The sequence below is a fragment of the Botrytis cinerea genome, chromosome 4, assembly GCF_000143535.2.
Source record: "Botrytis cinerea B05.10 chromosome 4, complete sequence".
Classification (NCBI taxonomy): Eukaryota; Fungi; Ascomycota; class Leotiomycetes; order Helotiales; family Sclerotiniaceae; genus Botrytis; species Botrytis cinerea.
In genome coordinates, this window is record NC_037313.1 from 983272 (window position 1) to 1010760 (window position 27489).

The 27489-nt window shown below is 43.5% G+C and overlaps 8 protein-coding genes across 11 annotated transcripts; 4 read left to right on the forward strand and 4 right to left on the reverse strand.

Moving 5' to 3' along the window:
* The first annotated feature begins 309 nt into the window (after window positions 1–309).
* On the forward strand, window positions 310–5202 carry BCIN_04g02770 (hypothetical protein). 3 transcript variants are annotated; one of them, XM_024692483.1, is made up of 7 exons: window positions 310–3304; window positions 3359–3397; window positions 3454–4107; window positions 4157–4374; window positions 4438–4531; window positions 4590–4831; window positions 4924–5202. In XM_024692483.1, exons 1-7 carry the CDS (start codon window positions 657–659, stop codon window positions 5049–5051), a joined length of 4023 nt encoding a protein of 1340 aa, XP_024548256.1. In that variant the 5' UTR covers window positions 310–656; the 3' UTR covers window positions 5052–5202. The 3 variants fall into 3 exon arrangements, with proteins under 3 accessions (XP_024548256.1, XP_024548258.1, XP_024548257.1); XM_024692481.1 differs by having other exon boundaries at window positions 4930–5202; XM_024692482.1 differs by having other exon boundaries at window positions 4157–4531; window positions 4930–5202.
* A 507-nt stretch (window positions 5203–5709) lies between these two features.
* Window positions 5710–8211, forward strand: BCIN_04g02780 (hypothetical protein). The gene is made up of 4 exons (XM_024692484.1): window positions 5710–6153; window positions 6397–6612; window positions 6745–6951; window positions 7008–8211. The coding sequence occupies exons 1-4, from the start codon at window positions 6008–6010 to the stop codon at window positions 7834–7836; spliced, it is 1398 nt and encodes a 465-aa protein (XP_024548259.1). The 5' UTR covers window positions 5710–6007; the 3' UTR covers window positions 7837–8211.
* A 446-nt stretch (window positions 8212–8657) lies between these two features.
* Window positions 8658–17030, reverse strand: BCIN_04g02790 (hypothetical protein). Of its 2 annotated transcripts, none has more exons than XM_024692486.1 (6): window positions 16782–17030; window positions 16242–16730; window positions 13531–15609; window positions 11862–13484; window positions 11600–11804; window positions 8658–10984 (listed from the first exon to the last, which is right to left on the reverse strand). In XM_024692486.1, exons 2-6 carry the CDS (start codon window positions 16650–16652, stop codon window positions 9159–9161), a joined length of 6144 nt encoding a protein of 2047 aa, XP_024548260.1. In that variant the 5' UTR covers window positions 16653–16730; window positions 16782–17030; the 3' UTR covers window positions 8658–9158. The 2 variants fall into 2 exon arrangements, with proteins under 2 accessions (XP_024548260.1, XP_024548261.1); XM_024692485.1 differs by having other exon boundaries at window positions 15708–16730.
* Window positions 17031–17160: 130 nt separating this feature from the next.
* Window positions 17161–19252, forward strand: BCIN_04g02800 (hypothetical protein). Its single transcript, XM_024692487.1, has one exon. It carries the CDS (start codon window positions 17187–17189, stop codon window positions 19149–19151), a length of 1965 nt encoding a protein of 654 aa, XP_024548262.1. The 5' UTR covers window positions 17161–17186; the 3' UTR covers window positions 19152–19252.
* Window positions 19253–19370: 118 nt separating this feature from the next.
* Bcarp1 lies at window positions 19371–21184 on the reverse strand. The gene is made up of 4 exons (XM_001557179.2): window positions 20714–21184; window positions 20158–20613; window positions 19794–20108; window positions 19371–19737 (listed from the first exon to the last, which is right to left on the reverse strand). The coding sequence occupies exons 1-4, from the start codon at window positions 21017–21019 to the stop codon at window positions 19675–19677; spliced, it is 1140 nt and encodes a 379-aa protein (XP_001557229.1). The 5' UTR covers window positions 21020–21184; the 3' UTR covers window positions 19371–19674.
* Window positions 21185–21296: 112 nt separating this feature from the next.
* BCIN_04g02820 (hypothetical protein) lies at window positions 21297–22289 on the forward strand. Its single transcript, XM_024692488.1, has 5 exons — window positions 21297–21434; window positions 21494–21564; window positions 21653–21800; window positions 21873–21976; window positions 22179–22289. The coding sequence occupies exons 1-3, from the start codon at window positions 21407–21409 to the stop codon at window positions 21695–21697; spliced, it is 144 nt and encodes a 47-aa protein (XP_024548263.1). The 5' UTR covers window positions 21297–21406; the 3' UTR covers window positions 21698–21800; window positions 21873–21976; window positions 22179–22289.
* A 33-nt stretch (window positions 22290–22322) lies between these two features.
* BCIN_04g02830 (hypothetical protein) lies at window positions 22323–24074 on the reverse strand. The gene is made up of 3 exons (XM_024692489.1): window positions 23695–24074; window positions 22464–23636; window positions 22323–22402 (listed from the first exon to the last, which is right to left on the reverse strand). The coding sequence occupies exons 1-3, from the start codon at window positions 23951–23953 to the stop codon at window positions 22353–22355; spliced, it is 1482 nt and encodes a 493-aa protein (XP_024548264.1). The 5' UTR covers window positions 23954–24074; the 3' UTR covers window positions 22323–22352.
* Window positions 24075–25385: 1311 nt separating this feature from the next.
* Window positions 25386–27403, reverse strand: BCIN_04g02840 (hypothetical protein). Its single transcript, XM_024692490.1, has 5 exons — window positions 27075–27403; window positions 26958–27027; window positions 26853–26907; window positions 26587–26780; window positions 25386–26522 (listed from the first exon to the last, which is right to left on the reverse strand). Exons 1-5 carry the CDS (start codon window positions 27216–27218, stop codon window positions 25630–25632), a joined length of 1356 nt encoding a protein of 451 aa, XP_024548265.1. The 5' UTR covers window positions 27219–27403; the 3' UTR covers window positions 25386–25629.
* Window positions 27404–27489: the final 86 nt, after the last annotated feature.

The window sequence follows — 27489 nt, forward strand, 5'->3', positions numbered from 1 at the left end:
GTTTGTGATTAGAAGATGGTACAAAGGCATAATAGTGCTGATGAATATAGTTGGTGAGGCTATTGTGTTTTGGGAATGTATTGATGTAGTTGGGATTTAGGAGTGATAGTGATACCTGTTTTAGAACCTTATTTGTAAGACAAAGTCAATGGTTATATGAGTTCTTTATGCACAAATTGCTGCTCGGTGTTGGGAGTTTCAGCATGATATACAAAAGAAAAACGCGTTTGGGAAGTCGCTGCACAAGGCGAAGAAGTTGACTTCTCAGGGAAACGAGCTTAGAAAACTCTGTCAAGTTGACACAAACGTGAGTATCCAAAGATTACTCAAGAGTCCAGTATCAAAGTAGCTCTCAAGAATTTGCCTTCATAATGCTTTAAGGGAAAGTGTGAGATGGTGCCCGAGTATAAATTGTTGTTTTGCTATCGCCCAACAATCAGGTGATATCTTCTTGACTTCACTTCATTCTTCACTCCGCTTACAGCCAACCGTAATTGAAATTCACTTACGCCAGGTTCGATCTTTATTTTGCTTAGCGCCGTTCATGCCACGAGGCTGAAAGAAACATGAAGTAAACTTCTCGTCATGAACTGTTGATTCCTCCACCGCAAACAACACAAACACAGCAACCACGACTGAAGTACAACATCAGCAAGATGTGTATGTTCAGGATCACGACTTATGATGATTGTTGGGGTCAATATACTCACTTATTAATTTGCTCCAACGAATCATCCAATAAAAGTGAACTTAATTCTCCACAAGATCGCGTTCTTTCGGCGCTGAAATGTCCCAACTTAAAATCCGAGCATATCAATATCGGAGGTTCGAGATGTGATTGCAAAATCAAGCCGCGAGCCTTCAAAGCTGTTTGTAAGAGGAAATGGGGAGGTGACTTTGTTGGAAGTGTTAACTGCAGTATGAATCCCGGATCTGCAGTAAAATTTCAATTCCGCAGTCGGGAATGGGAAAACTGCACGAACGTAGAATCGTTACTTAGAGGTGGAAGTCGCATTCTTCCAGCCGACTATAATCCCACTGCGCAAGCATGGAATGATAGTGAGTGGGATGGGGACAGCAAGCAGGTAGATTGGAGAGACAAAGATTGGGTCACGTTGGCAGAGAAGGGAATGAGTACGTGGCAGAGACGCCAAAAAGGGAGGCATAATAATGTTCAAGATCCAATGATACCAGGATTAACTCAAGTCTCTGAACAGAACCAAACTTACGAAGAAGTTCAACTGGAGAAGAGCGAAATATTTTCGACAGAGCACAATTTGACGAGCCGAAAAGGTCAGAAGCTCCCTCCACAACATGATGCGACAAACCAACATGTTGGCACTGTTAGTACTGCTGTAGTCGATTGGAGTCAATTGAAAGAACAACATAAAACTACTGTAGGTGGCCAACATTTGCCGCCTTCTCTGCCAAGTGTTGGCCGGTCACAATACCAGAAAAAAGCTTCAATTCCACATATCAACCAGGTTCAACATGGAAGAAAGCTGACGAAGAATACCGATCATCAGAACCAACAGATTGTGCTTCCATCATTGACTGCCACTGCTCAAACTGCACCGATTGTTCCAACCGGACCAAATGCTATGCCAATTTGGGAGGCGGAGCGATCGCGCGGAGAGAGAAAGAATAGTCGTGGAGTTCAATCTGGAGGACAACCGACTGCAGCTACAGAAATGCGCTCAGTCACTCCACTTGGGCCGAAAGTAATGCCTGTTTGGCAGTTGGCTCAAGTTCTAAAGGAGAGACAGGAACTGGAGAAGAAGAATATTGCAGCAGCGCTGGGAGAGTACCGAAAAATGTCGATGGATCCGGCTGCTGCTGCTGCTGCGCGTGAAAATAATATCAACGATCAGTATGCAAGTCAGTCGGGAACACAAACTTCTACTCCCTTGGAAATTTCGTCACCTCCTGTTTCTGCAAGTGAGAACTCGCAAGACCAGGGCGAGAGGAAGAAATATCAGAAGGGAAACAACTTCTTACCCAATACCGACAAACAGCGAGTTGTTCTCCAGGAGAATAAATCAAAGGATCAAGTACGTGAATCTGGTCCGTCTTTTCAGGGTAATTTTCAACATGTCAATGCGCACATTCCTCGTCGAGAGGATAATAATCCGTCTACCAACGAGACTTTAGGTAAGCCATGGAATGGAGTACCAGAATATGTCGTTTCTCAAGAGTACAACGATACTTTGCCGGAGTCTGATGACAGGAACTTCAATTTTACCAACTACTCCCCTTCTAAACAGACCTTAGAGAAGGTTCGAATGGCAGATATCAATGAAGCATCGGAATCTGCACCTGAATCCCTCCGTAAGACTTTGCAAAAAGCTCCAATCACAGTTTTAGAGAACCCGCAAGCAGCTCCATATAGTGCTTCGGATTCTCCACACAGAGAATACTTGGCACCTCTTGAGCCACTCCAAGTGGAAAGACCTCAAGCAAGATATTCAAGCCCTGAATATCAACCATATTTGAATCTTAGTGGAAACGAACTAGAAGTCAAAAAAGGAGCGGTCAAGGAGCATCAAGAGATTGCAGAGCAATCAGAGCCTCAAGATATTGAGCGGGAACAGAGAACTCAGCATAATATACAGACTCGGAGACAATCTGATGCCTTGATACAAGAGCCAAGCCACTCACAGGAGAACTTTCAACGAAAGGCATTTAGAAAGCTCCGAGAAATTGAAGAGCAGTCAAGAATACCAGGCAACAAAAACATGCGAGATTTACTTCATGATTTTAGTCAGCTTGACGCTTACCTACAAGACTTCACACTTTCTCAGCAAGGTATCGCCAGGGAGATGTGGATGGCGGAGAAAGCCAAGGTTGATAAGAAGTTCAGTAAGTTTTATGGAAGCATTGCCACTCCTAACAAAGAGGTCACAGATAGCCCACACGTGAACGACAAAGTAGTCAAGCAGCCACGTCAAAACAAAGTCGACGAGGAAAATGATGTTGAGGAGAAATCTGTTGAAGACAGATCTCTTCCTCGAATCAACAATTCACCTGCGAGTATCCCGATTGGTTCCGAATTATCTCGTCTGCTTAAGAAGAAGCGGAAGACCGAACTGGTGGCAAGCATGTTACATGATCAAGACAGGAAGGAGAGATTTGTGCGAGATGTCCCCTTTCTGCAACAAAATTTGGCCCGTGATGGATGGATTATTGAAGCAGAATTGACGGATTGCCGCTTACAAAAAATCCTCGATCAAATCAGAACATGCGTTGTCAGTGTAGGCGTAGAAAATTGTGTTGAGGATGTTGAATATACGAGAGAGGAGATCCGGTAAAAATGACCTTCTTGATTCAGAGAACTGTAAATACTGATATATCCTACTAGGCAAGCCGAGGACAGAGTACTAAAACGTGTTAATCAAAAGTAGGAACAAAAATATCCCCCGTCGTGCTATCCTTGCTTTAGCTAACGATTTGAAGATTTGCTGAGCAGCTCAGGAATATTGAACATTCATCAAAAATTCGAGAAGAGAAACAAATTCGTGAGGCACAGAAGCAGAAAAAGAACAATGATCGCAAATCATTCAAAGAGCAAAACCCGGATGGTAATGGCGCTGATCTTTCAAATCACACTGGCGATGCAGAAGGTACAAATAACCAACAGGGACTCATCAGCACTTCAATTAAGAATCAGGCAATGGGAGATATCACGGATGCTGATGACGAAGCCAATATCGAAGTACAACAAAAGCGAAAGAGAGACATCCAGTACTTTGGTTATTCTCCACCCACATCTGCCAAGAAGAGAAAGCCTGGCGAAGATGGGGTAGTTATTGAAAGCAAAGAGGCACACAACCAGAGAATGAGGGACTTATATTATGCTGGACTCATTCCGAGTATGGGAGATGTCATGAGTGTTGAGAAGGCTGACGCTGCCAAACTACAAGTCGAAAACAAACGAGACCAAGATAAGCGAAAGGGTGATTCTCAGTATTCTAATCCAACAATCTTGAAAGATGATAAGTCTAGCAATAAGAAGCCCCAGGCCAAAAACTCTGGACGCCAGATATGGATCGACGTTGACTACGAAGCTCAAGAGAAAGTTACCAAGACCAGCGGACGAAAAGATTTAATGTAACTTTTCGAAGACTCTGGTTGAAAAGCAAGCTGACATCTGAAATAGAATTCCCGATTCCTTCCACCGCTCGTTTCCCAAACAATTTCCTAAACTGCCAAATGAATCGAAAGCCGACTATCGCCAAAGAAAGCTTGCTGCATACATCATCAGCGAGGAACACAAAAAAGTTCAATCAGCTGGCTCAGTCACTTGGAATAGCACAGCGACTAATGGTCAAAAACAAGTCAGCAGTGATGGGGGTCTGTCAGAGTATCTACCATCCGGTGCGTATTTTTATCTGATCCGACTGATTAGGAATCATGCAGAGCTTACTAGATACACGGTAGGTATGAATCAGTCGAACTTGAGTGGCGCAGTTGGAACCCAAGCCAAGAAGAAGAGGGTTAAAAAGCCGAAACTTTCGCGTCAAGCGAAGACTGAGTAAGAAATTAATATTTTTCGAATGGGTGGCTTGGATATTCGCTAATAAACTACAAAGCTCGGCTCGAGAAGAATATCTTCGAAAGCAAGACGCCAGAAAACTTGGGGAACAACGACAACAAGTCGGTAACAAAGGCAATGCCAGAAAAGCGGGTGTTGTAGGCAAGCTTGTTGGAGGAAAGACTGATCTTGAAGACCAGATCCTGAGCGATACGAGCGATAATAAAGGACTTGCAGATTACGGATCAGAGAAGAATGATTACATGAAGACGGAAGGTAGCAGCCGATCACAAAGCAGAGGTAAGTTCTTCTCCTACCCGTCTTTCATTCTCCCGTCTACAGTTACGCGGCGGAACAGAACACCACTGTAACCTTGAAACTTAATAACATAGCTGTAGGGGCTTTCGGAAATCAACAATTTCAGTCGTCCAATCCAAATTTGTCAGCGGTAGTTCAGCACAATGATGCAGTCATAGCAGGAAGCAATATCGAGACAGCCATTGATTTGACGTCTGATTAAGAAAGGGGATGAACATGGGCTAGTGGTTTGGAAACAGAAAATTGATGAAATACTTTCTTTGCGAGGATGTCGCTTCTTAGAAAGTCATTTGGTAGTTAGCAGGGTAATAGGACAAACGTTTCTTGTCATTCTGAAATCAAGGCGCACAGCATATTCTTGATCCTTGGCCTTAACAATAGCAATGTTTGATTCTGATTGATATCAATGTGCTTGCTGCAGATCTATTTCTTATGACTCCATTCTCTGAAAGCTATATAAGAGAGTCGTGAAGTAGCTGTGCTTTTGAATTATATCATACTACAGTCCTCTGGAAGGAACTTGTGCTCTAAGATTTTTACTATGCTTTTCCAAAATGTGAAGAACGTTTCTAAAGAACATGAGAAGTAGCATAACTTTTTAATCTTTTGAAGTTACTCACTATCATGATCCTCTCATCCAGAATTTCAGAATTCACATTCACTTATTCCAGCACAAAAACTTCTCTGCTATCATGTGATAAGATATAATACACAGCAAACATATATTATATCCCAGTGAATAGAAAATCATGCCGCTATAGATATTCTTAGTTCCAGAAAGTTCCTTTTGAAACCTCTTGCGCCCCGAGAAAGGAACTATATTTTCAATTTCCAATTTTTGCCCAACAAACTTTCTCTCCGAATTGTCTCCAAAAGTTCCCAACTTCCTCAATACTACACACAAACAACAACTGCACATTAGAAAAGTTGTTTTTATCTATCTTTGAGTTTCAGTTGAAGCATTCAATACAAAATCCTTTCAAGAACTTTGTTGTTTACTTTTTGATCCATCTCAGCTTAAAACCCGACGTTGGAAAATCCTTCACATCAGTCACCTCACTCCTCATACATTCTGACTCGAACTTCAAGACTCATGTTTATTTAACTACGCCAAATCAATAAGTCGCATCAATTTCACCAATCGAAAACGCTGCCGAGATGTGTGTAGATACACTCATCACCTATACTGCTTGCAATTGCAAAATCATGATCAAGACTATTTGTTTTGATCATATCCAACACACTCTTAAGCAAAACGATAGAATTCCATGTCCTAAGAAAGTTCATGGTGTCTATGCAATGAGGTAAGCAGAGTCTACAGGTTTACTTTTCTTGTTCTTTCAATTGGTGTGCTTGTCCAGATTCCATATTTCATGAAGTTGCTTTTTGTCTGTCTTGGTCAACTCTTCGAAGCATACCTACCACATGCATGCACTTCCATCTCAGACACCATTTCAGATTTCCCACTCATCTCGAATGCGTCGGTCTACTATCTGATTCCCATAATTCCCCACTCAGAATAAGAACTAACAATGGGTCTCCCACAGAACAAGCCCCAGCCAATGCTTCCTCAAATCGGGTTGCAAACTCGAGGACGGCCGTATTTTTCGACACGGATCACATCGCACTCGTAACTATTACGAATTTGAACGCGATCCCAATGATCCTAAGAAACGTTGGGAACGTTGGGAACGTAAAAATCGTGACAAGCCTCGTCAGAGAGCTGATAGTATGGAGGCGAATATCAGTGCTGGCGAAGATAGGTATGCTTTATTTCCTATCGACACTTCTTCATTCTAGACTTACCAGCGAAACTTGAATTGCAAGGTTTTGTCTGTGACTTACTAGATATGTGATAGGGTGAACTTGAATGTTGAGGCTGATAATAATGACAGTCATAAGGAGAGAGGATCTCAGATCAGAGAGTGGCAGGAGGAGACTAAGAATAAGAGACAGCCCAGAGTAAAGGTTGAGGATAAGTTGCCTAAGAAGGAACAGCCGGCTCCTGGCCGAAAGACAGTCAACAATGTTCTTTATGACATGTTCGATCCTCGCAGCGACGACGAAATATCTGATGATGATGATTGGAAGCCGAAGCCCAAGTACATTGTCCTATTCCCCTATGATGATTAAGATCACAGACTAATGCGACTTATAGGGCTGAGATCGACCCTGCTGATACAGTCCCATGGTCCTCCAGCAATGCCCGTTCTTTTTCTGAACCTACAGTTGCAAGTGGCACCAACACCGACGAAAATGCAAGTACCTCGCAACAGTCCCGCGACGACGGAGGTTCGTTCAATGACCACAGCGTCAATGCTCTCAAAGGCGCCGAGAATGATCGTCCCACTACGCCCCACTCACGATTTAACTTCAACCCACCATTTGCCGGCACCCACACCAAATACATGACGGACAAATCCCACTCCAACTACGGACCCAGCTCTACACGAACCAACACCGCCATGGATCTCGGCTCTCCCAAACACAAAGCCACAATCGCAGCACAAAGCCAACCACTGAGACCTAATCTCTACCGTCCCCGCTATCCTTCCATGCCCGTCGATGCCAATTCCAGTTTCTGGGCTGGCCATCTCAATGAAACGAGCACGAGTCGTCCACCACCATATTTTCCAAGTCCTTCGACTCTCGCACCATACAATGCTGCAGCTGACGGGTTCTATCACGAATCATCTGGCTTCGCGGGAGTTGGTGACGGCAGCGCTGCGGACGGAAATATGGGAAATGATTTCGCGCATGGAGAGACTCGGGGTGTGTATGGTAATTATACAGATGGGGAGAGTCAAGGGAGAGAGAACAAAAAGGCTCGAGTTGGGAGAAATAGTACTGGAAAGGGTCGTTTCGATGATCATTTATTGGATTCTACCGAAAATAATAGGGGTGGTGGAATGTCGAGAGACGAGAGCGAGAAAAAAGTGGTCGATAGTATAAATGTTGCTGGTGATGATGTTGAGATGAGTGAGTGAGTTGGCGGTCTATTCCCGAGGTGATTTATTCCGTTTTATCTTCCGAGGGAATGGCATTACGAGGTCATCATGCAGTCTTCATTCGACTCTTCGACTCTCCGAGTTCCAAGTACCGAAATTGATGAACACACCGATCGATGCCTTGCTACAAAAACTTCCCTATCATCAGAACCGAGGAAGCAAGGGAAGGAATACATCATAAGATGAACGCGAAAGATCTCGATACTAATTAACGCTACCACTATTACTGTTCATCGCACTAGGTCTATTTTCACCAGCAAACTGTGCTGATTAGCAACGATACGATATGGTATGATATGGATTGATACAAATAGCCACAGGGATAGCACATAATTCTCCAACCGAGTTAGAACAAGCAGACTAGCTCACTAATGAATATGTGACATCCTGCTTACTCGAAAGTTGCTCATCTACTAGAAGCATCTAGTTATGGTGAAGACTTCTTCTTCCTCTTCTTCGCATACCCCAAGCGGGGCTATGACTTCCAGTCATATACTCTCGATAGTTGAGCGCAATCCAGTATCCAGAATAGATCTTGCATTAAAAAGTGTTATACTGATTTCAATTGTAACTGGAAATTGAAAGCTTCTAGTTATTGGTCCACCATCTATATTTTTGAACACCCCGAGCAGAAATTTCTATATCATGATGAGTAATGAGTATTCCACTTGGGAAACATCATATTCACTCCTCTCACAACATCTCGTCGCATCCAACACAAGTGCACTTGCGCATTCATCAGCAGTAGCTGTCCACACTATGATCACCATTACAATTGCACTTCTAGAGCTCTATTTTATTGATACGCTGTTGAATTTTTATAATCTATTTTCATTCCGTATCTATATTGATTGGTTTTGCGCACAATCGTCTATTTAATGCTGGAGTCATTGTACTCCCTTTCCTCTTCTGAGACTATCCACCATTTTTCAAGGCCCCATGAAAATTCCCGATGAATCGTTTGCACGACACCTGGATAAGTCACCACCATTTTCTAAAATGATTTCAAACATCATCTAAATGCTCAGGCTACCTCCAGAATCTTGTAGAATATTCTAAGGAGAGCAAAAGAAGATTGAGATGTTTAATTACCCTGGGTCCTCATCATACCTTCTGATGTGGAAAATGAGGGATTTCGTCGAATGACACCTAAATAACAAGCGCCGTGATTTTGACATGGTGTAATGCCGAAGGGAATTAACAATGCAAACATTCGTATGAAACCGAGCAGAAAAAGAGACCCTCTTGAATCAATGACCATTAGAGAGAGCGCGAACCACAATTTTTTTTTAATTTTTTTTTCATTTTCGAAGAGATGTTTGAGCAGCAGACTTTGATGCCAATGCTTCTTTTAACAATCTATTTGCAGAGGTTACTTGTTGAGGATCATCTTTGATACCTTTCAGATTGTCGAGCATTAGACGAATTTTTGTGGTAGGAGCGTGGTGGGGACATGCAGGTATTAACTTTGAGTAAGTAAAATTACAACTTGGGCAAGACTGCACTTGAGGTCGAGACGGACTTGGAAGGATAGGTGGCATTGATGATAAGGAAGTCCGCTGAGATGACTTGGATCCAGAAGGACGACCTCGTTTGCGCTTCGCGGGTATCTCTATCGCTGGAATTGATCGGCCGGTTGAACTTGATCTATTTGAAGCATTGAATTCCGAACCAAGTTGGATAGGATCTCTTGCATGTTGACCAGATTGTGCGGCAAGTGGTGCTGGCATCTTAGACGATTCCATGGCATGAGATAGTGGATGTTTTAGTTCCTCTACTGGTATTTTAGAAGGCGTTCCTTGATGGAAGGGTCCTGCGAATTCTGGTGCAGTTTCTGGATATGGTGCTTTGTGAAAATCTTGCTCCGATCGATTACGTTCCTCTTCTTTCAGCAGTCCAACGGCATAGTTCATGGCTTGTAGCTGACTTTCTATACGATCTCGCAGCTGCTGATCAAGTTTCTGTATGTGTAACGCGTGGTCCTCAATAGGGAAATACTTGAGACCCGACTTTTTCTCAGCTATTTTGCGTTTCTTGTAAGCTAAATCACGTCTGGCTCGTTCTGCGTCACGTGGTCTATAAATTCGAAATTGCTGATCGAAGGCTTCTTGATAATGCTTCAATTTCTGTATCCGCTTTTCAATTCGTCGCAGGTAGTCCTTGAGTTCTTCGTAGTAGCCTTCATTGTTGTCATGAGTTGGGAGAGTTTGTGGATTGTTGTCTAGCCACGCAAAATCAGTTTCGAGCTCTTTGACAAAGGGAATTCCGTCTTCCACGAGTTGATCTCTGATAGAGTTCTCGACTGCCTCTTTTTCTGCTGTTTTGCGTCTCTTATAGGGTGCTCGCTTTTTTTTCTCGCCGTTGAGGGTTTCTTGTTGTCCGTGAAGCTGGATTTCTGGTTTTTTTGGATCTTGAGCCGTAGACGTTCTTTCAACTTGACGACTTCCTTGGCCATTCTCTGTTGGAATATCCTCGGGTGGTCGAAGTAGCTTCTTTAGTTTTTTCCTTTCACTATCACAAACCAGCTGCAAACTTCGTATTTCGCTACAAAGTATAGCATATCTCGATTTTGGGTCTTCCCGTTTCTGTGACTCCGGTTCGCAGTATTGTTTGAGTTCGTTGTGGCGTTCGATGAGGTTGCTACCCTGATCAAGCCATTCTTCTGATCGTCGTTGGTATTCCTGTAGCTGCCATGAGTAGTCTAGAGCACGAAGATCCTGTGGTGGCAATGCTTGATTTCTCGCTTGTACCCATTTTGCGGTGTCTTGATGCAATTGATCTTTTTCTTTCGTCAACTGTGGAGAAAGTTCCTGCCAAAATTGTCGAACTTTTTGTTCTTCTTGGCTATACCACCATAGTGGTTGATCGAGGACACCTCGAATACGCTCTTGCAGGTACCTATATTGCTCCTCAAAATCGGCCCGATTTTGATCCGATTCTACCAATTTTTGTACATTGTTCTTACAACTCTCAAGGAGATTATGGCCGATATCAAGCCATTCTTGTATCTGTCTAGTGTTTAAAAAGACGCGCTCGTTGTTGGTGCTCACTCGTCGCCAACTGTCATGATCTTTGTACATCTTCTGCATTGCGATCGCGGGTTCTTGTTCTTCAACATAGTTGCCTTCTGCTTATCGTTAGCTGGATTGAGAACCCAAATTGTTGATAATCGCAAGGAAGTCACGAGCAAAACTGGAAAATTATAAAGAGTGTTTCGGAAAATTCTGTTCCTTGACAGAATTCGGAGATAACCTTGCAGAATCAAGCAATCCATCTGGTGGAGTATTTTGCTGTGAGCTAGAATGCGGGGACACTTTCGTGGTTTTATCTGAAACATTGGCTGGGCTGGTAGAATTGTCTCGATACTCTTTTCCCACAGCTTGCTTTTTAACGGTCCCTGCAATGTGCGGATATGCCACTTTTTGACGACCATCCATAGTAGATGAGTTCAATGACGGTTTGGTACTCCCATTACGCTTTGTATCTTTACCGCGAATTGATTTCACGGAAAGATTCTTGTTGCTATGTGCTGTTGATTTAACTGCAGAGCTGTCTGGTCTTTTCATCACAGAGCTATCTGGCTGAATTTTGGAACCACGATCCTGCTTACGAGGTTTTTTAGGGGAAGGCAATGTGAGAGTGAGTGATTGAAGACGTGGTTTAGCACCTCCTTGGGTTTTCATTTTGCGTTTTGATTCATTGGGAAGTTGACGTGCGTTAATACGCTTTTTGGATTTCGTACCTTTCACGCTTGATTTTCCTGTTTCCAGTTCCATGGCGTTGGCGGCTTCATCTGCGTCAGACTCAACCTCGGATTCCCTCGCAACATTTACGCCAAACTCGTCATCGCTATCCGATTTTCGAGTTCGGCGACCATCTTTTTGTGGCGAGCCTTCGGGATCGTCCAGGTCCATTAGGTCAGGATTTGACTTTTCGTAGTCAACGGTCTGAGTAGTTAGTAAAAGACTTGCTGAACGTCTTAGAATGACTGGCATGTAACTCACCTGTCGGGCGCGCTTTCCGCGGCCAAATGTTTGCATGTTCTTAGCAGCTTCGAGGGCGGCATCTGCTGCACGCTGCTTCAATATAGCATCCCATAGAAGGGCCTTTGGAGCAGCCGGTTCGGCTTCTGTGTCTCCGAAATCTTCTACCAAATCTCCTTTGTCTTTAATCCACACACGAGCATGTGAGAATTGAGATTCTGCGGTACCATCATCATTAGTAGTATTTTCTACCTGAGATCGATCGAGAAGTTCGTCCACTGATGCCGGATCGTAGTAAATATCTTTGCTATTGTCGTCAAGAAGAACCGCTTCAGCGCCGTGTCTGAGAATTGCCTCAAGATTATCTCCTGCATCGTCTTTCACATCTATACTTTCGATAAGAGCCTGATCGAGAGCCATCTTCTTACGGCCAACTTGTACGATTTGCTCTTCTGCACTATCCTTAGTCACTAGTTGGAAGACAAGTACCTTTTTCTTTTGACCAATGCGATGAGCTCGGGAAAGAGCTTGAATATCCTGGTGAGGATTGAAGTCAGGATCCATGATTATAACGGTATCTGCAGTCGCCAAATTTATTCCAACGCCACCAGCTCTGGTAGAAAGTAGAAACGCAAAAAGTTCTGAGTTGGGTGCATTGAATGCATCGATCCGTTTTTGCTTTTCAAGCGTACTGACGGTACCGTCTAAACGCTTGAAAGGAAGTTGGAGACCATTCAAGAAATCTTCAACGAGGTCGAGTTGCTTTAAAAATTGACTGAAGATCAAAACTCTATGTCCTCGAGCTTGCAGCTTCGGGAGCATGATTTCCAATAATTGAAACTTAGATGAGGCATCGATTAGATTTCGATGAAGGGCGTCATGAGTCAAAGAAGTCTCCTCGATAGCAGAACTGTACAGGAAAGGATGACAAAGACATTTACGTAGTTGCATCAAAATGTTGTTCAGATTTCCTCTTTCCGTGGGGCGGAGGGCCCTGTCTGATTTTCCAATGATTGATTTGATCAACTCTGGATTCTTTGCTAAGATTGACTTGTAAAGCTGTTTCTGTAGGGAGCTCATAGAGACCGGTATGATTGTCTGTGACATGGGTGGCAAGAACTTCAACACTTGCAATTTGGTACGCCTGAGAAAGAATGGCCGGATGAGCTCATGAAGTTCGGGCAAATTTTCTTTTGTTAGGTCAGCATATTTTTCATCCAACTCCGCGGCGTCAATAGATTTGTCTAAGAACTGAAGAAGGTTGAAAAGCTCTCGCTTGTTATTCTGCAATGGTGTACCAGAAAGGAGAACTTGGAATGGTATTTTCAAGGCTGTCAAAGCACCGTAGAGAAGATTTCCATCATTCTTCAGTCGTTGGCCCTCGTCCACGATCATGCCAGCCCATTTGACTCCTTTGAAGAAGCCTTTGCTGGAGTCGTCGACTGGTGCCTCATAGGAAGTTACCACGATATCAGCGCGGAGATCAGAGCACTCATTGGGATACATTTCATATTTCATGGCCATTTCTCGAGCAGACTTAGCGCCATAGTATGCAACGACCCGAAGGCCAGGTGCCCATTTTTTGATTTCTCGACGCCAGTTGGGACAAGTCGAGTTTGGCGTAACAACAAGAAAAGGGGAGCACTGGCGGAGTATTAGTAGGATCAGTCGAAGATTGTTCGGCACTTACCTTCGGTTTGTCCTTCACAAGTGATGCAATTAAGGCGACAATTTGAATTGTCTTGCCAAGACCCATCTCATCAGCCAGAATAACGTTCTTTTGTCGATGAAAGTTAAACAGTAGCCAGTTCAGGCCTTCCATTTGATGTTTCATCATCTCGCCACCGATCAACGAAGCAGGCTGTTTCTTCAGTACAACCTGCTTCTCGAAGTTTAGGGAACGAAATGCATCAATGCGCTCCTTTACAACGTTTGCAGGCGATTGCTTGAAGTACTTACCCATAACATATTCGTTGTAAGCTGAGACAAAGTCACTCCAGCGGTCGGCTTCGTCTGGGGATGGAGGTTCCTCCCAAACAGATTCATCGTAGGCCAATCCTCTAAACTTGACCAAAACCTGGACAACGTCATTGATATGAGCCTTGTCATGTTCCTCGGACTTTGGTCTGAAGGACTTGTCATATTCGACATCAAAAATAATCTCCATTCGCAAGTATTCCTCTGAAATTGCCTCTTCACTGGTCCATTTTGGTAACAAATTAGCACCCTCATCTCTACGAATGAAAGCTTTCCTCATTGTAGCTGCTGCAACACCCCAAACCCAGGCGCCAGACATCCAAGAGCATTGAAAATAAGACTTATCCTCCCACTTGATAAGATATTCCTTCTCATCTTCGCGATAATCATCAAATACACCGCCTTCCTTGTAAGACTTGGGGTCTAATAGCCTCCATGCCACTAAAGTGTGGATTTTAGCAGTAGACTGATAGCATTCCTTGCACTGCCAATCCTTAGTATATTCTTGAATTCTTTTGAAGCGCGTCTCTTCCGTATTATTCGAAGTGACCGATTTATTAGAACGTGGTGGTAGATGCTCAAAGTGAAATCCACGCTGGCATCCTCGACATCGAAATAAAACATTGTCTGGATTGTTGACAAGATCTTCGCGAACATTGGTAATTGGATCATCGCCGTCATTGTCTTCCCTCAATTTCTCTTCTTGTTTCGCAGTTTTCTTTACGGAAAATGCAGCACAGGATGCTCCAAGTTCATTACAACTACTACAAGCACCTAGTTGAGGGGCGAGAGAATCTTTCTTGACAGATAGGCCGATACAGCGTCGACACTGCATAACGAAGTGTTCGTGGCCAACTTTAGTGACCATATGCTCCCGACCCGCCCGATATCCTAGACAGATTCTATGTATTGACGAGGAGCATCCTTGACAGTAAATGAGATCACTTCGTCCTTTATTTGAATTCTTGCCGGTTCCACCGCAAACATCACAGTCTTGATCATGAACCAAGGCAAAGGGAGCTTTCGCGGGTACCGGTTGATAGATTTCTCGAATGCTTATGACTTTGGGTGCGGCCTTTCCAGCTACTTCATCGGCATAAATTTCTTCATCGATGTCGACTTCTTCCATATTCTTGCCAGTTTTATTTCCACGCCTCGATATGCGAGACGGGAGCTCTTTAGGCAACTTAGAACTATAATCGGATTTAATACCATAGGCTTGTGGTCGTCCACGCTTCTCAGACTTCGAGGCTCGAGCGCTACTTGCGCGTCGTCTCTTGGGTTTAGCATATGCAATTTCGCTTCCTTCAGATTCGACTTGCAAATCACCAGCAAGCTCGTCCTCCTCTTCTTCTTCCATGTAATTGGCGAGAGTATTTGCTTTCCTAGGAGCAGCAGATCTTGTTGATGCACGTCCTGATTTTCGAGATTCATGGTCATCGTCATCCTCTTCATCATCATCGAAGGTGGGTCGCGAAGACTGTCGACTACCAGCACGAGTACTTCGGCGTGCTTTTTCAATTTCAACAGTTGACATGTTGTTCACAAGACGTCGCTTTTTCTTTCCATTTTTCGGAAGCCTATCATCGTCAGAGCTCAGCTGAATGCTGCTGATGTCAACAAAGTTGTTGTCAGTTAGTTGTCGGCGAGTGCGTTTGCCAGCTCTGGAAGACATGCTCCGACTGGAATTTGATGGATCGTCAACCATAATCGACTCCGAGGTTTCTCTGCTATTGAACTCGTCCAAAGCATTGTTGCCATTTTGAAGGTGAAGTAGTCTATTAAACGTGATCTGTAATTTGGTTTAGTAAGTTTCTGACCTTGAAAGTGATACCTTGTTGTGTGAAGACTTATGAGATCATATGAAGAAAACTTCATCAATATACATACGCGCAGTTTACTGCTGCCGCCCACAACGGGAAGCATAGATGGCTCCATCGATACTAGAATGACCGAAGAATAGATATTTGACTCAAGCAAAGGAGATGTATGGGTGGACAGGTGTCTGATATATCAAGGTTGAACTTAATAAAAGTATTTTATTGTGATTAACAGAAGCCCAAAGACGAGCATGGCAATCTCAACTGCAAGAACTACTTGATCTTTTGCCGATACTATCAACAATAGGCAAGAGTGAAGTTATCAAACCTGTCAAGCTCCGTGGTGAAGTCAAAGTTGAAGTCAACGATGTGAAGGATAGAAGTTGTGTAGCAAAATTGGTGGCAAAAATTTGGGCCGCTTTAATTTGACCTTCTTTTATATGGAGGTCAAATGCTTCAGGGTGGGATGGCCACTTGAATTGTGCGCAATATTGGAAAAGCCAAACATTCCGGTGAATGTTGCAAGTACAATTTGGTAATAGGGTGGTATCACAGTATCTTTCGAGAGCTGGCTGTTTATCTGAAGCAAGAAATCCCAACTTACGTTCTCCTGTCTTTCATCTTCGTATTCTACTCGATACAATGTCTCGCCATCCGGGCTGTTTAACTCCTCAAGTACCGAATGTACTGTGTCGTCTTGGTACGGAACATATTCTTCGGGGTTTCTAGGTCCCGGAACCATAACGACGATTGTGTTATCTGCGTCTTCATCTGCGTCTCCCATTTCTTCCGCCGGTTCATCTCCGTCATCCATTGCAATCACATCTCCATCCTCATCCACGTTGTCGTTTGTTTCGATCGAATCTTGGACAGACTCTTCACCTCGATGCGCCAATCCAGAAACGGGGTTTCGATTTGGCTTTGTAGTGGGCTTACGAGAGTTTCGAGGGTTTGATGACTCGACCGAATCGGGTTCCGACTCATCACTATCAGCAACACGGCTAAGTCGAGCCATCTTGCTGGTAGACTTGCAGGATTCGTTTGCCTGTTTAAGACAATCTGGTGCACTCGTGGGTTTTGGCTGAAGCAGTCCCTGGTTGAATTGATTTAGAATATGTAGAATAGAGTGAGAGGGGTCAAGTACCTAGTATTAAAAGTAGTAGACAAAATATTGGTGGTCAAGCGTTACTTGCGATTAACTTTCGAAAAGATCGTTGTGAATTTGGTAGATTTTAACTGTTAACCCGCCGTTTGACGCGGTACAATCTAGTCATAAATTGTGCTGTAGGGTGTGAAAAGAAAAGAAAGGAAATACGGCCAGTTCAAAAGAAAAGAAATATGCGCGGAAGAAAAAAGAAATCTAAAGAGATGCCTACATTCACTGATGTTGACCAATCTTGAATTCACATTGATGATAAATTAAGTGAATCTGATAATAAAACGCGTCGATGAACGCCAGGATTAAACCCCCGAGACCCCGTTCTTTGGGTCGGCTTCGGTATGTTCCGCTATCAAAATTTCTTGGCTCAATTTTCTTCTATTGCCAAAAATGATGTGGAAACATCATCATGGCACTACCAATGCAATGAGTGCAACAATTTTAACAGGAGCGAAAGCTACTCAAAGAGTAAGTTATGTTCTTCAGCCATTATATTCATCTTCTTGCTTTGTAAGACATGCTTCCATTAATTCTGGCATAAACCGTGGGCTTCGAAAGTCTAAAGGAGTTGGGTTTAGAGGGAAGGATAAAGTTCGTTCCAGCCGAGACGACGATGGTGGCGGCCGAGGGTTTCAAGTTCCTGGATCAAATTCATATTCAAAGCCGCGGCAGGATAGGGGCTTTGGCGATGACTTCGGAGGCAAGAACAAATCCATGCACACAAGATTCAAGGGTACTGGCCGGGACGATGCATTGAAGCCAGAGTATAAGACACCTTCTCCCTTTGGGAATCGCCAGGGCAGGGAATACTACAAGGAGGGAAAACCTGAAAAGTCACAGGGATTCCGGGCCAAAAATTCGTATGAGGGAGAATCTTCTGGAAGGTACAACGAATCACGAGGTAGCAAAGTTGGTTACGAGAAGAAGTCTTATGGTTCTTTCGAAGCTCGGGAAGAAACCTCTGGCTATGAAAAAAGGCCTTTCAACAGATCCCAAGAGCTTCCAGAAAGACGTCGTTTCGATGAGAAAAATTATGAGCGCAAATCCCGTGACAATCGTTCTCAGAACGAGCCAAAATCTTACTCAAACCTTGAAAGGGCGAACAAGTCTTTCGGGGTAGGGCGTGACAGCTCAACAAAATGGGGCAAGGGCCATGCATATCCTTCAAAATACCCTTCCCGCGAAGAACGACTAGCCACGAAAGCCACCAGATCTGAATTATCTACAGAATCCCCTCGCTCGGAGCCTACCTCAGATCCTTCCTCGGAATCTCATTCCAATTTTTCTCCACCCAGAATAAGTTCTGCTTTTGCCCAAAAGATGCCTATCACTATACCATACACGACACCAGCTTCTGAGTTCCTGTATGGCACATCTGTCGTCGAAGCCGCCTTGAATGCGCGACGCAAGAGAAGTAGAAAGCTCTACAAACTTTACATTCTCAAGGGTGAAGATCGCCAAAATGGAGAGCGAGACGGTGCTATAGCAAAATTGGCTCAGAAGAAAGGAGTTGAAGTTGCTATAGTAAGAGGGCACGATTGGCTACGAACCCTAGACAAGATGAGTCAAGGCCGTCCACACAACGGATACATACTTGAAGTTTCGCCTCTACCTCGCCTTCCGCTCATGAGTCTTGGCTCAATAATCGACCAGGATGACAGCTTCGCCATCAAACTTACCCCTGACCACCAGTCCCGCGAGGAAATCGAAGTCAACGGCAACGATACCATAATCAAAGTCGCCAAAGATTCCACTGGTCGTAAACCCCTCATTCTTCTCCTAGACAGCATAGAAGACCCCCAAAATCTCGGCGCCATCCTACGCACAGCACTATTCATGGGCGTAACAGCCGTCGCGATCTCCACCCGCAACAGTGCTTCCTTCACCCCTGTCGTCTTCAAAGCATCCGCCGGCGCCGCCGAAAACATCGAGATCTTCTCCGTAAACAAACCCGGAGGATTCGTCACGGGTTCCCAAGCCGCCGGCTGGAAAATCTACGCAGCAGTAGCTCCACCTGCTCCTCGGAAAGCAGACTCGAGGCACATGTGGCCCCCCACTTCTCAAGAATTCGTCTGGACCCACGACCTCCAAGATCCCTTACGAGATGATCCTTGTATCTTGATGGTTGGAGGCGAAGGCGAGGGTCTGCGCAAAGCTTTGAGAGATCATGCTGATGTGCATCTTTCGATCAAGGGTGCAGGTAACCGTGGCAGGCTGGATAGTTTGAATGTTAGTGTAGCAACCGGCATGTTATGTGACGCGTTCATGAGACAAACAACTCGAAAAACTGTTGAGGAAGCAGTTCAGGAAGTTGAAAAGGAATCGGAAGAGTTGGATGAAAACCAGCTCTTCTGAAATGTATAAATAAATTAGTTGTTTTACACAAACTCGCAACTTCTGTAGAAAACTGGTACTCGGAGCTAGAGCGAATAATATAAAAAGTTTAGATACCCCCAAACAATAAATGGCTTGAAGACGTCTCTTGGTGCCGACTGCGTCATTGATTTATAAGGTGATCATATTGTAACACATCACATTGCAAACCATAGCATGATGAAATATACATTTCAGTAATGGGTATCATGAATTTAGTCTATCTTTTCTCATACAGGTAACATAGCTGTACATCCATAAATATAAGCAACGATTCCCAGCTCCAGACCTGCAAACAAAATTGCCTACGCTGCCGAATGCAGGGTAGGTCATATGCAGAATAAACCACGCTAAAGTTGAAGATGTGGGAGAAAGAGATTTTGCGTGGAGTTTTGAACCGAGGAAACGGATATTTGGTTTGGCTCGATTATTATTTGAATTTAGACGGGTGGCCAATGGACGGGGAGGTGGGAGTGCCAACAATGCGGACAGAGTCAGGAGTTCATCATGTAAATTTCGTATGAATAATATCGGGATTCTCATGCCAGTCATCAATGCTCACCCACATCTGCAATATGGGTTAGTAATCTTACGCCAGAAGACTTTAGACATCTTGAAACATACCTTTCTGAATGTGCTCAGACCGGCCAAGATACTACCACCGATCCAGGTCGAGTATTTTCTCTCTGGTGGGGCGAAGATCTTAATTCTCATATCCTTAACTGCTAATCGCTGTACTTCGTGAAGTAACCTGTCTCCAAAACCCTTAGTTAAGGTGCTTCCACCGGACAGAACAATGTTTCCAAATAGAGACTTTCTGAGGTCCAAGTCTGTGCGATTGATTGCATCCACCACAATTTGATGGATACCTGGGTATTCCAAACCAATAATCTCGGGATCAAAGAGAATCTCAGGTGCTCTAAATCTTTCTGCTCCAATCTGGGAAATAGTCAGCGCCGACACTGTGCATCAATGACAGATTCCTTACTTTGATCTTATTACCATCAGGTAATGCATATTCAACAACTTTCCCATCCCCCAGCTTTGCACCAGACCATTCCTTTTCTTCACGCTTTGGATCTCCTGCAACATAGCTTACTTTTTCCTTAATCATTCTCACAACCTCCTTCTCTGCGCTAGTATGAAAGACATATCCAGCTTTCCGTAATAAAGTTTGCATATATTCTGTAACGTCTCGGCCAGCCACATCTATCCTTCGTATTGAGCTTGGCATGGCGAAACCTTCGTATACTGGGACTGCATGTGAGACTCCATCTCCGGCATCAAGCACTATTCCAGTCGTTCGCCCCGATGCGTACAGTGAAAGAACAGCCTGGATTGAAGTGTATAGAGCGGGAACGTTGAATGTTTCGAATAAAATTTGTGCAGCCGTATCTCGATTACTTCGGGGGTTTAGAGGTGGCTCTGTTAATAAAACGGGGTGCTGTATAAGTAGTATTAGTGATCTGCCTACCACTGCTTAAGTTGCCAGATATGAAGCAATAGCAAATAACTCCACTTTAGACCCAAACAAGAGAACTCACCTCTTCGCTCAAGGTTTTGAGACCTTCTCCATAAACATATTCCCATATCCTCTCCATATCATCCCAATCTGTGACTATGCCATGTTCCAGAGGATATTTAATCTTCAGAAGTCCTCTTAATTCTTGCGCTCGCTGTCCAATAAACACATCTCCTTCCAAGGCACCCGCCAGAACTCGCAGATGTTTTGGCCTCCCAACGAATGAGGGAAAGTAACATTTTGGCAGATCGTCACCAGCGAACCCAGCTCGAATCGTACCGGAACCATTATCTAAAACGATAGGAGCATTATGCAGTGTGTCCGCCATATTGACTGTGGGGAGTAGTGGGATGGAGGGAGAGCCAGCAGGCAACCTGGAATTTGGTTGTGCGATGCTAGACTTCTGATTGAACTATTAATTTTCAATCCTTGAAATGGCGGAAAGTAGGCAAGGTGAGATGGTGGTTGTGGTATTGTATTAGTGGAATTTACCAATTTGCTACTTTAATGCTGCTGTACGTCGCGTTTGGACGCGAGCGCCAAGATATTTTGACAGGGGTAGCTGTGGGTTTAGACTTCACTTCATGTTCTCTTTATTTTCCTCCGCAAACCTCCACAAACCTCCACAAACCAATTATTGCAGTTATCAATCTATATTTCACTTCTCTACAAGGATGCTACATTGTATATACAAATTTCAATCATAAGCCTTTCAATGACATTAGATCTTGAACGCAAATATTGTAAGATCTTACTTCACACCTAGCTGTGAACAGTAAGGACTATGAGCTCATGAATGAAGTCCACTCAACAGCAATCCATGAAGCCGGGCCAGTTCTTTCTTGGTATCAGCTTATGTTTCTTCGATCAGAGGTGAGGGGTAGAGGCATTCAAAGAGGATCTACTGGCCTATCCGCGATTCAAATACCAAAGACTGTGGCAAGCTTCTGATTTGCACTAGAGCAATGCAGCCTTGCACAAGATAGCGAGACAAGCCTTTCGTTGATCTTGGTTTAGAACAAGTTCGAAATGGTCATGCTCAAAGTTGGTGCGGATTTGAGACACAGATTGCCTCACTAGCTTTCTAGTCATTCCTCAATGGTACCCAGGTATGCATGAGTTTCGGCATCGTTGAACAGACATTTGTTGGCGTCTGTCCATTGATTACTGATTGTTTTCAGACACACTATGGTCACTTTGCATCGAGAAGAGGTACCTTGAGTATATATACTCGCAAGTTGTGGAAAATATATGGAACAAATTAATTATTATGGCTTTTGATACAGTATGTTGGCCTGCGCGTTGCTAGTGTTGCTGAAATACTTCAACCATAGCTATCTATTTTTGCTACACTCAGGGGTCTTGGGCCTTATTCCATGTCATTATATTACCAGTGCAAGATTCTGGGCAGTACTACACTCCTGTATCCCATTTGATAACGTTCTGTAAACAGTATATCTTGACTAACTTCCTTAACCCGTGAAAAGAGGAGCTATTATTTCATGACTTTCTTCAAGATAACTGGCGGAGTAGTTCAAAAGACAGTGGGAAGTAGGTAGTGATTCCGTATGGTTTGAGGTAATCAACAGACTCCTTCAAACGCCTGCAGCAATCTTCATCCAAAGACAATTTGGCGTCAATTACTCTTTGAAGTAGTGCCTTCAAGCAATCGTCTCCCAGAGAATCGAAGTCCCTCTTGCAACGAAATAAGCTTTTACTCTCCCAGCCATAGAGCGGCCCCAGACCTTCCATCTTTGTATATGAACACTCACCCAAGAAGAGTGCGATTTCTATGGCAGGAATTAGCCCATTCAACTTTGTGCTGAGTTTATTAACATCATCAATGAATCCAAGCATTTTTCTGCCAAGCAGATCCACGGTTGGGCGAGATCCATCTTTGACGAAAACTTGGAGTCTGCGCTCAACAGCAGCATGGGCATTTTTGATTTTTGCGTATAGATCATCGTAGTCTTTTTGTACATGAGACTTTCCTACTTCTGGCATCCAAGACGAGAAAAGCTTATAAGATTGCGGGAAATATCCAATATGACCAGTGGTCTCAATCTCCTCGTGAAGCATTTCCATGGCATCAACAGGCCTAAAAGCTTGGTCCTCCTCCCTGATAGCATTTGCAATTTGGACAAGCAAAGTATCAGCAGCCTGGTCGAAATCTTCAGTTACTTTACGACCCAGAGCGTCCTTTCTGCATTCGACATACGAGTGCCGACCAGCAAACAGAAGCAGGTCGAAAGCTAATCCCTTGCCACCGGCCATAGACAACAGACGTTTGACCTGTGGGAGGCTCTTTTCGACACTGGGAACCAAGTGACCAGAGAGATTTGAGTTGCGTGCAGGGCCAGTGTGGTTTTTTGCCGCAGCAGATTGTAATTTTTCTACTATTCGGTTATAATCGATCAATATGAATCCCTTCGTGCTATCATAAATAGCCTGCGCAGCAGATGGTCCTTCTATCCAGCTTAATAGTAGATCTCGGGTTCGCAACAAGTGAGGTATGAGGCCGTCATCATCTACTTCGAAATGCTTCCGTTGGTCGTTTACACGAAAAAAATGTACTTCCGGTTCAAAATTGGGATATTCAGTCTTCATTCGGAGACAGAGTTTATGCAATAGGGAGTCACAAGGGCCACAAGTGACTCGGCCTACACGTTGTATCTTGCCATTGACCGGCGCCAAGTAGGAGTTTTCGCAGAGATAGAATGCAAGCTCAAAGGCAAGTGAAAGTCCTCGAGACATACGTGAAAGTCTGCCGATATCCGCAAGGTATTTCCGGGTTCCTTTGAAATTGGTTCTGGTATCTGGTTTGACGGCATGTCGCTCCACAAATTCGTTCTGCTCCTGGTCAATCCAATCACGTATGGATGACGCATAGAAATTTCTGGACGCAGAATCTAAATTGATAAGTCTCTGAATCTTCATAGGGGCACCTGAATCAAATTCTGGTCAGCCATAGTTAGGAATGAAACATGTCAGTCATGCACTTACGGCCAAGTGCACGTTCACTGATAATAAATCTGTAGAGCTCAGAGATATGCGATTGCACATCAAACTCTTCAATTTCAACTGTTGATTGTTCGGACTTCACTGAAGGCGTCATGGTAGCTTCGGCACGATCAATATCCACGCGCTCTTCGATATCATCAGAAATTTCGATCTTGATTGCTTTACTTGAAGTTGGCAATATGTCTTCGCTGACTTCGGAAATTTTCCTCTTGCCTAATGAGCTGGCTGATGCGTTATTCATTTTTTCATTATTTTGAGACTGTTGATGAAAGTATATTTGGAGGTCTAAGTGCAAGGGTTGAGCAGACGCATCTAAAATACAAATCCAGATTTCGAGGTCACATGGTACGACAAATCAGTTCGGACAATAAACTAAGGAAAATTCACTATATTCAAGAAATTGGCATCCACTAAAAGGACATCAAGTATAGATTTATGATTGTTTCTTGGAGGTTTTTATTGTTTCTCAAATCCATCCAGAGTCTTCATGCATGCACCATTATCTCTTTGATCCAGAAAATCATTTGATAAAACATTACAGTACTTGAAATTTGCTCCAGGTTCTGAAACATACTACTCTGTAACCATTTAAAGTCTATTAGCACAGGCTTCTGGACTATCATTGCTGTATATCATCCCTTCTAGTCATTGGTGCATGTTAGCCTTTGAACTCTACTCCCTTGTGTCAAATCAAGAAGTGTGAATAATGTTATGGTGTTACTAGAGCTTACTACTTCAGTCCCATGTCCTTCAATTGGGCCCTTTAGTTATCGATTCACTCGGGTTGAGTTTTTATTTCATAGTCAATGCTGCAGCTGTGGGAGGGTTATAGAATACCAATGGTTCATCTCAATATGGTAAGATGGCCCAGTTCGACCTTATATTCACGCCATCTATCATCTCAACTTTCTCACAATCCTGTTTCCGCGCTCTTTTTAGAAGACATCTGGCCCAGTATGTGAACAAAAATGGCGGTAGCTAGGAGCCTAGGTATACCTAAAAATCATTCTTCCTTGAGAATCAATAATTTCTCAAGGTTGAACATTCCAACGGATGATTGCACTTATTAGAGCTTCCTTCCTATTCAGCTGCATTTCAAGGAAGGTCAATAACGTCCAAGTAAAGATTGGACATTGAGACTCTACTGTTCCAATCTAAGTAGAATATCAAAAAGCACTGTTGTGTTTATGCAGGACAAAAGTCTCAACGTATTTATGATACTAACCATGAATTACCTTGGTATAAGCAATAGTGTATGAATTCAAAGATAAGTTTATAATTTACATAGCACAACAATCAAAAGTTTAATGCAATATTGTCATTTCTGATTTAGAGAATAGTTGCTATGTCTTCAGACAATCATGGAAAATAAGAATGGATTGCAGAAGGTCAAGAAAGAAAAGGCTTGAGATGGGAACAATAATAGTGTAACACACGATATTTACACTCATCACATCTCATTCGAGGACTAGCACTAAATTCTTTATTTTTAACAGTTTACTAACATATGGTTTGGATCTTTTGACATATTACTGATTTGTCTTGAGCACATTTTCACACGTCCTCCTCCAAATGTCAATTGCAATCGAACAAAATATCTGCCTGAGAGACATCATGTCTCACGTATTTGGAGGCTGCTTATTGTAATAACGGTGTTGCAGTAATGTTGATGTTGGCAATAGACAAAATCTCTTGATTGAAATGCATGGCAGTCTTATTTTTGATACGACAATGGAAACCTTACAAATGACAGCCCGTGAGAAGATATTATACAAGAAAAATCACATAGTAGGCACTTTTTGCCTATATCACCTTTCCCAGTTCCCAGTTTTAAGTCTTAAGCTCCCCAAGCTAGCACTAAATGAAACAATCACAACTCTCACCAGTACTAAAACAAAGCATTCTTTTTCAAATATCTCACATCCATGGTTTACACCACCAAATCCAAGTCCCCAGTACCCCTGCCGTAAGCGGCCCCGTAATCGCCCAATACAACCAAAACCACTCACTCAAAACTCCACCCACACGTTCCGCCTGCCAATCAAACATGGATCCACTGAATAGAACCGCAATATATGCACCCGGTAGAAACGCCATCAACAGAAAAGCAATCGTCTTAATCGCATTCGCGTCTCCTTTCCGAGCCTCCATCACCGAAGTAGTAATTTTGGATTCCCGCTGCATAAGCAAGTTTTGTACGCTACCTATTTGAATCTTCACGATTCGTCTCTGTCCCGTGACGCGAGAGGATAGCTCAACGTTCCAGCCGAGAAGGAATTCACATTTTTCTCGGAGCGCAATGTTGGCTTGTTCTGTCCATATCATTCGTCGATTCATCGGTAGAAGAGTTGTGAAATAGGGGCCGCGGAGGATTGTCTGCAGGAGATGAATGTTGGATCTTACTTTTACTTCGTAGAGGGCTAGACGGGTGGATTCTCCATTTAGCGAGCGGGAGATAAAGGGGAAGTCTGGGAGGGGCGACTTATCGGGTGTACGGTATGAAGGGGATGAGGCAGAATTGTAATCGTGATCGTGAATTCCAATCGCGGATTCGAGACTTCGAAGCCGAGAAGTGGTTCGATCTAATTGCGTTCGGTGAGTGTCGAGCATTAGCTCGGCGAGTATTAGAGGAAGGAAGAGTGGATGAGTAAGGTATGTGGATTGCAATAGAATGTAGTGGATAAACGACTCGTGGGTTGGATCTTTGGAGTTCTCTAGGAGAAGAGCCGTGGTTACTTTAGTATTCTGGTTGTAAGAGAGACCAAGAGTGATAGATTCAAGACGCCAACGATGGAAGTGAATCGCTAATGCTGATCATGGGTAAGCTTATTATTGTATCAAGTAGTGAGTTCAGGGGTATCAAAGTTGACATACCCATCCCCAAATAATTTCCATGAGTATCAAATAGAGTATTATGAGAAAAACGTGGAGGCTCAATTTGGTCCGGCGCCAACATTTGAGCAAACGCTGCTGGAAGTTGAAGACGACTCATAATCACTTGGAGGGTATCATCACTGAAAGTCATCCCAACAGCTTTCTTATCGGAATTCAAAGCTCTATTTGTAAACCTATCACTCTTTGATCAGTTCGGGCGTCAAAATTATGAAGTCGGGAGCTATGTGATTGAAAAGATCACAAACAGCAGTCTTAGAGCACCCATTTTTGATGTCTCATTATCTGTATGAGCAAAAACATCTATGAAGAAATCAGGATATGAGTCAATCATATCAATAGATCCACATCACCTTTTTGTTCAAGCCAACTGGGAATCTGATCTTCTGGTATCCTTCCGCGTATTACTTCCGTGGGACCGTTCTACACGATTTGTTAGAAAATGCTCAGAATCAGGGCGTTTCACACACATTTTTTGGCCATATCTCCACAAAAGTAGTCCTCCTCAAACCTCTTACAGGAGGACTTGGAACTGATGAAGTTGGCGTACTTTCTCCATATTCTTCTATCGCGGGGAATGCGCTCACGCGTCTGTGCTGCTTCCGCGGCGGCATTTCTTAACTCTGTCCTTTCATATTGAAGACTTTTTGAAGAAAGAGTTCATTACAAGAATTAATCGCGGATAATCACTTTTAGGTGGCTGTTCGTCTCGGTTAGAGGAGTGGCCCCCATGAAGACTTAGCCGCGTGTAACCACATCGTACTGATTTCACACGTAACTCGATTTAGCAACAATCCCCCTGAATTCTTCGTCGCATAAGCTCAGGATAAGCCACTGCATGATAATATGACATGCAGAATCAGCCTGGTGGGATTCGTATGTAAG

Excerpts from the sequence above, each read along its gene's own strand:
- BCIN_04g02790 (XM_024692486.1), bottom strand. The coding sequence starts at position 16,652 with ATGGCTCGACTTAGCCGTGTTGCTGATAGTGATGAGTCGGAACCCGAT. Across the intron at positions 13,485-13,530 it reads TTGTGAAGGACAAACCGAAG|TGCTCCCCTTTTCTTGTTGT; the intron begins GTAAGTGCCGAA and ends ATACTCCGCCAG. Across the intron at positions 10,985-11,599 it reads AGGAAAATCAAGCGTGAAAG|AAGGCAACTATGTTGAAGAA; the intron begins GTACGAAATCCA and ends AACGATAAGCAG.
- Bcarp1 (XM_001557179.2), bottom strand. The coding sequence starts at position 21,019 with ATGGCGGACACACTGCATAATGCTCCTATCGTTTTAGATAATGGTTCC. Across the intron at positions 20,614-20,713 it reads TCAAAACCTTGAGCGAAGAG|CACCCCGTTTTATTAACAGA; the intron begins GTGAGTTCTCTT and ends CTACTTATACAG. Across the intron at positions 20,109-20,157 it reads CTGATGGTAATAAGATCAAA|ATTGGAGCAGAAAGATTTAG; the intron begins GTAAGGAATCTG and ends ACTATTTCCCAG.
- BCIN_04g02770 (XM_024692482.1), top strand. The coding sequence starts at position 657 with ATGTGTATGTTCAGGATCACGACTTATGATGATTGTTGGGGTCAATAT. Across the intron at positions 3,305-3,358 it reads TATACGAGAGAGGAGATCCG|GCAAGCCGAGGACAGAGTAC; the intron begins GTAAAAATGACC and ends ATATCCTACTAG. Across the intron at positions 3,398-3,453 it reads CTAAAACGTGTTAATCAAAA|ATTTGCTGAGCAGCTCAGGA; the intron begins GTAGGAACAAAA and ends AACGATTTGAAG.
- BCIN_04g02800 (XM_024692487.1), top strand. The coding sequence starts at position 17,187 with ATGATGTGGAAACATCATCATGGCACTACCAATGCAATGAGTGCAACA.
- BCIN_04g02780 (XM_024692484.1), top strand. The coding sequence starts at position 6,008 with ATGTGTGTAGATACACTCATCACCTATACTGCTTGCAATTGCAAAATC. Across the intron at positions 6,154-6,396 it reads CATGGTGTCTATGCAATGAG|AACAAGCCCCAGCCAATGCT; the intron begins GTAAGCAGAGTC and ends GGTCTCCCACAG. Across the intron at positions 6,952-7,007 it reads GATTGGAAGCCGAAGCCCAA|GGCTGAGATCGACCCTGCTG; the intron begins GTACATTGTCCT and ends TGCGACTTATAG.
- BCIN_04g02820 (XM_024692488.1), top strand. The coding sequence starts at position 21,407 with ATGACATTAGATCTTGAACGCAAATATT. Across the intron at positions 21,435-21,493 it reads AGATCTTGAACGCAAATATT|TCCACTCAACAGCAATCCAT; the intron begins GTAAGATCTTAC and ends TCATGAATGAAG. Across the intron at positions 21,565-21,652 it reads TTATGTTTCTTCGATCAGAG|AGCAATGCAGCCTTGCACAA; the intron begins GTGAGGGGTAGA and ends GATTTGCACTAG.
- BCIN_04g02830 (XM_024692489.1), bottom strand. The coding sequence starts at position 23,953 with ATGAATAACGCATCAGCCAGCTCATTAGGCAAGAGGAAAATTTCCGAA. Across the intron at positions 23,637-23,694 it reads CAGTGAACGTGCACTTGGCC|GTGCCCCTATGAAGATTCAG; the intron begins GTAAGTGCATGA and ends AATTTGATTCAG. Across the intron at positions 22,403-22,463 it reads AGAAATCGCACTCTTCTTGG|CTTATTTCGTTGCAAGAGGG; the intron begins GTGAGTGTTCAT and ends GGAGAGTAAAAG.
- BCIN_04g02840 (XM_024692490.1), bottom strand. The coding sequence starts at position 27,218 with ATGCCGCCGCGGAAGCAGCACAGACGCGTGAGCGCATTCCCCGCGATA. Across the intron at positions 27,028-27,074 it reads TGGAGATATGGCCAAAAAAT|AACGGTCCCACGGAAGTAAT; the intron begins GTGTGTGAAACG and ends CAAATCGTGTAG. Across the intron at positions 26,523-26,586 it reads TGGAAATTATTTGGGGATGG|CATTAGCGATTCACTTCCAT; the intron begins GTATGTCAACTT and ends ACCCATGATCAG.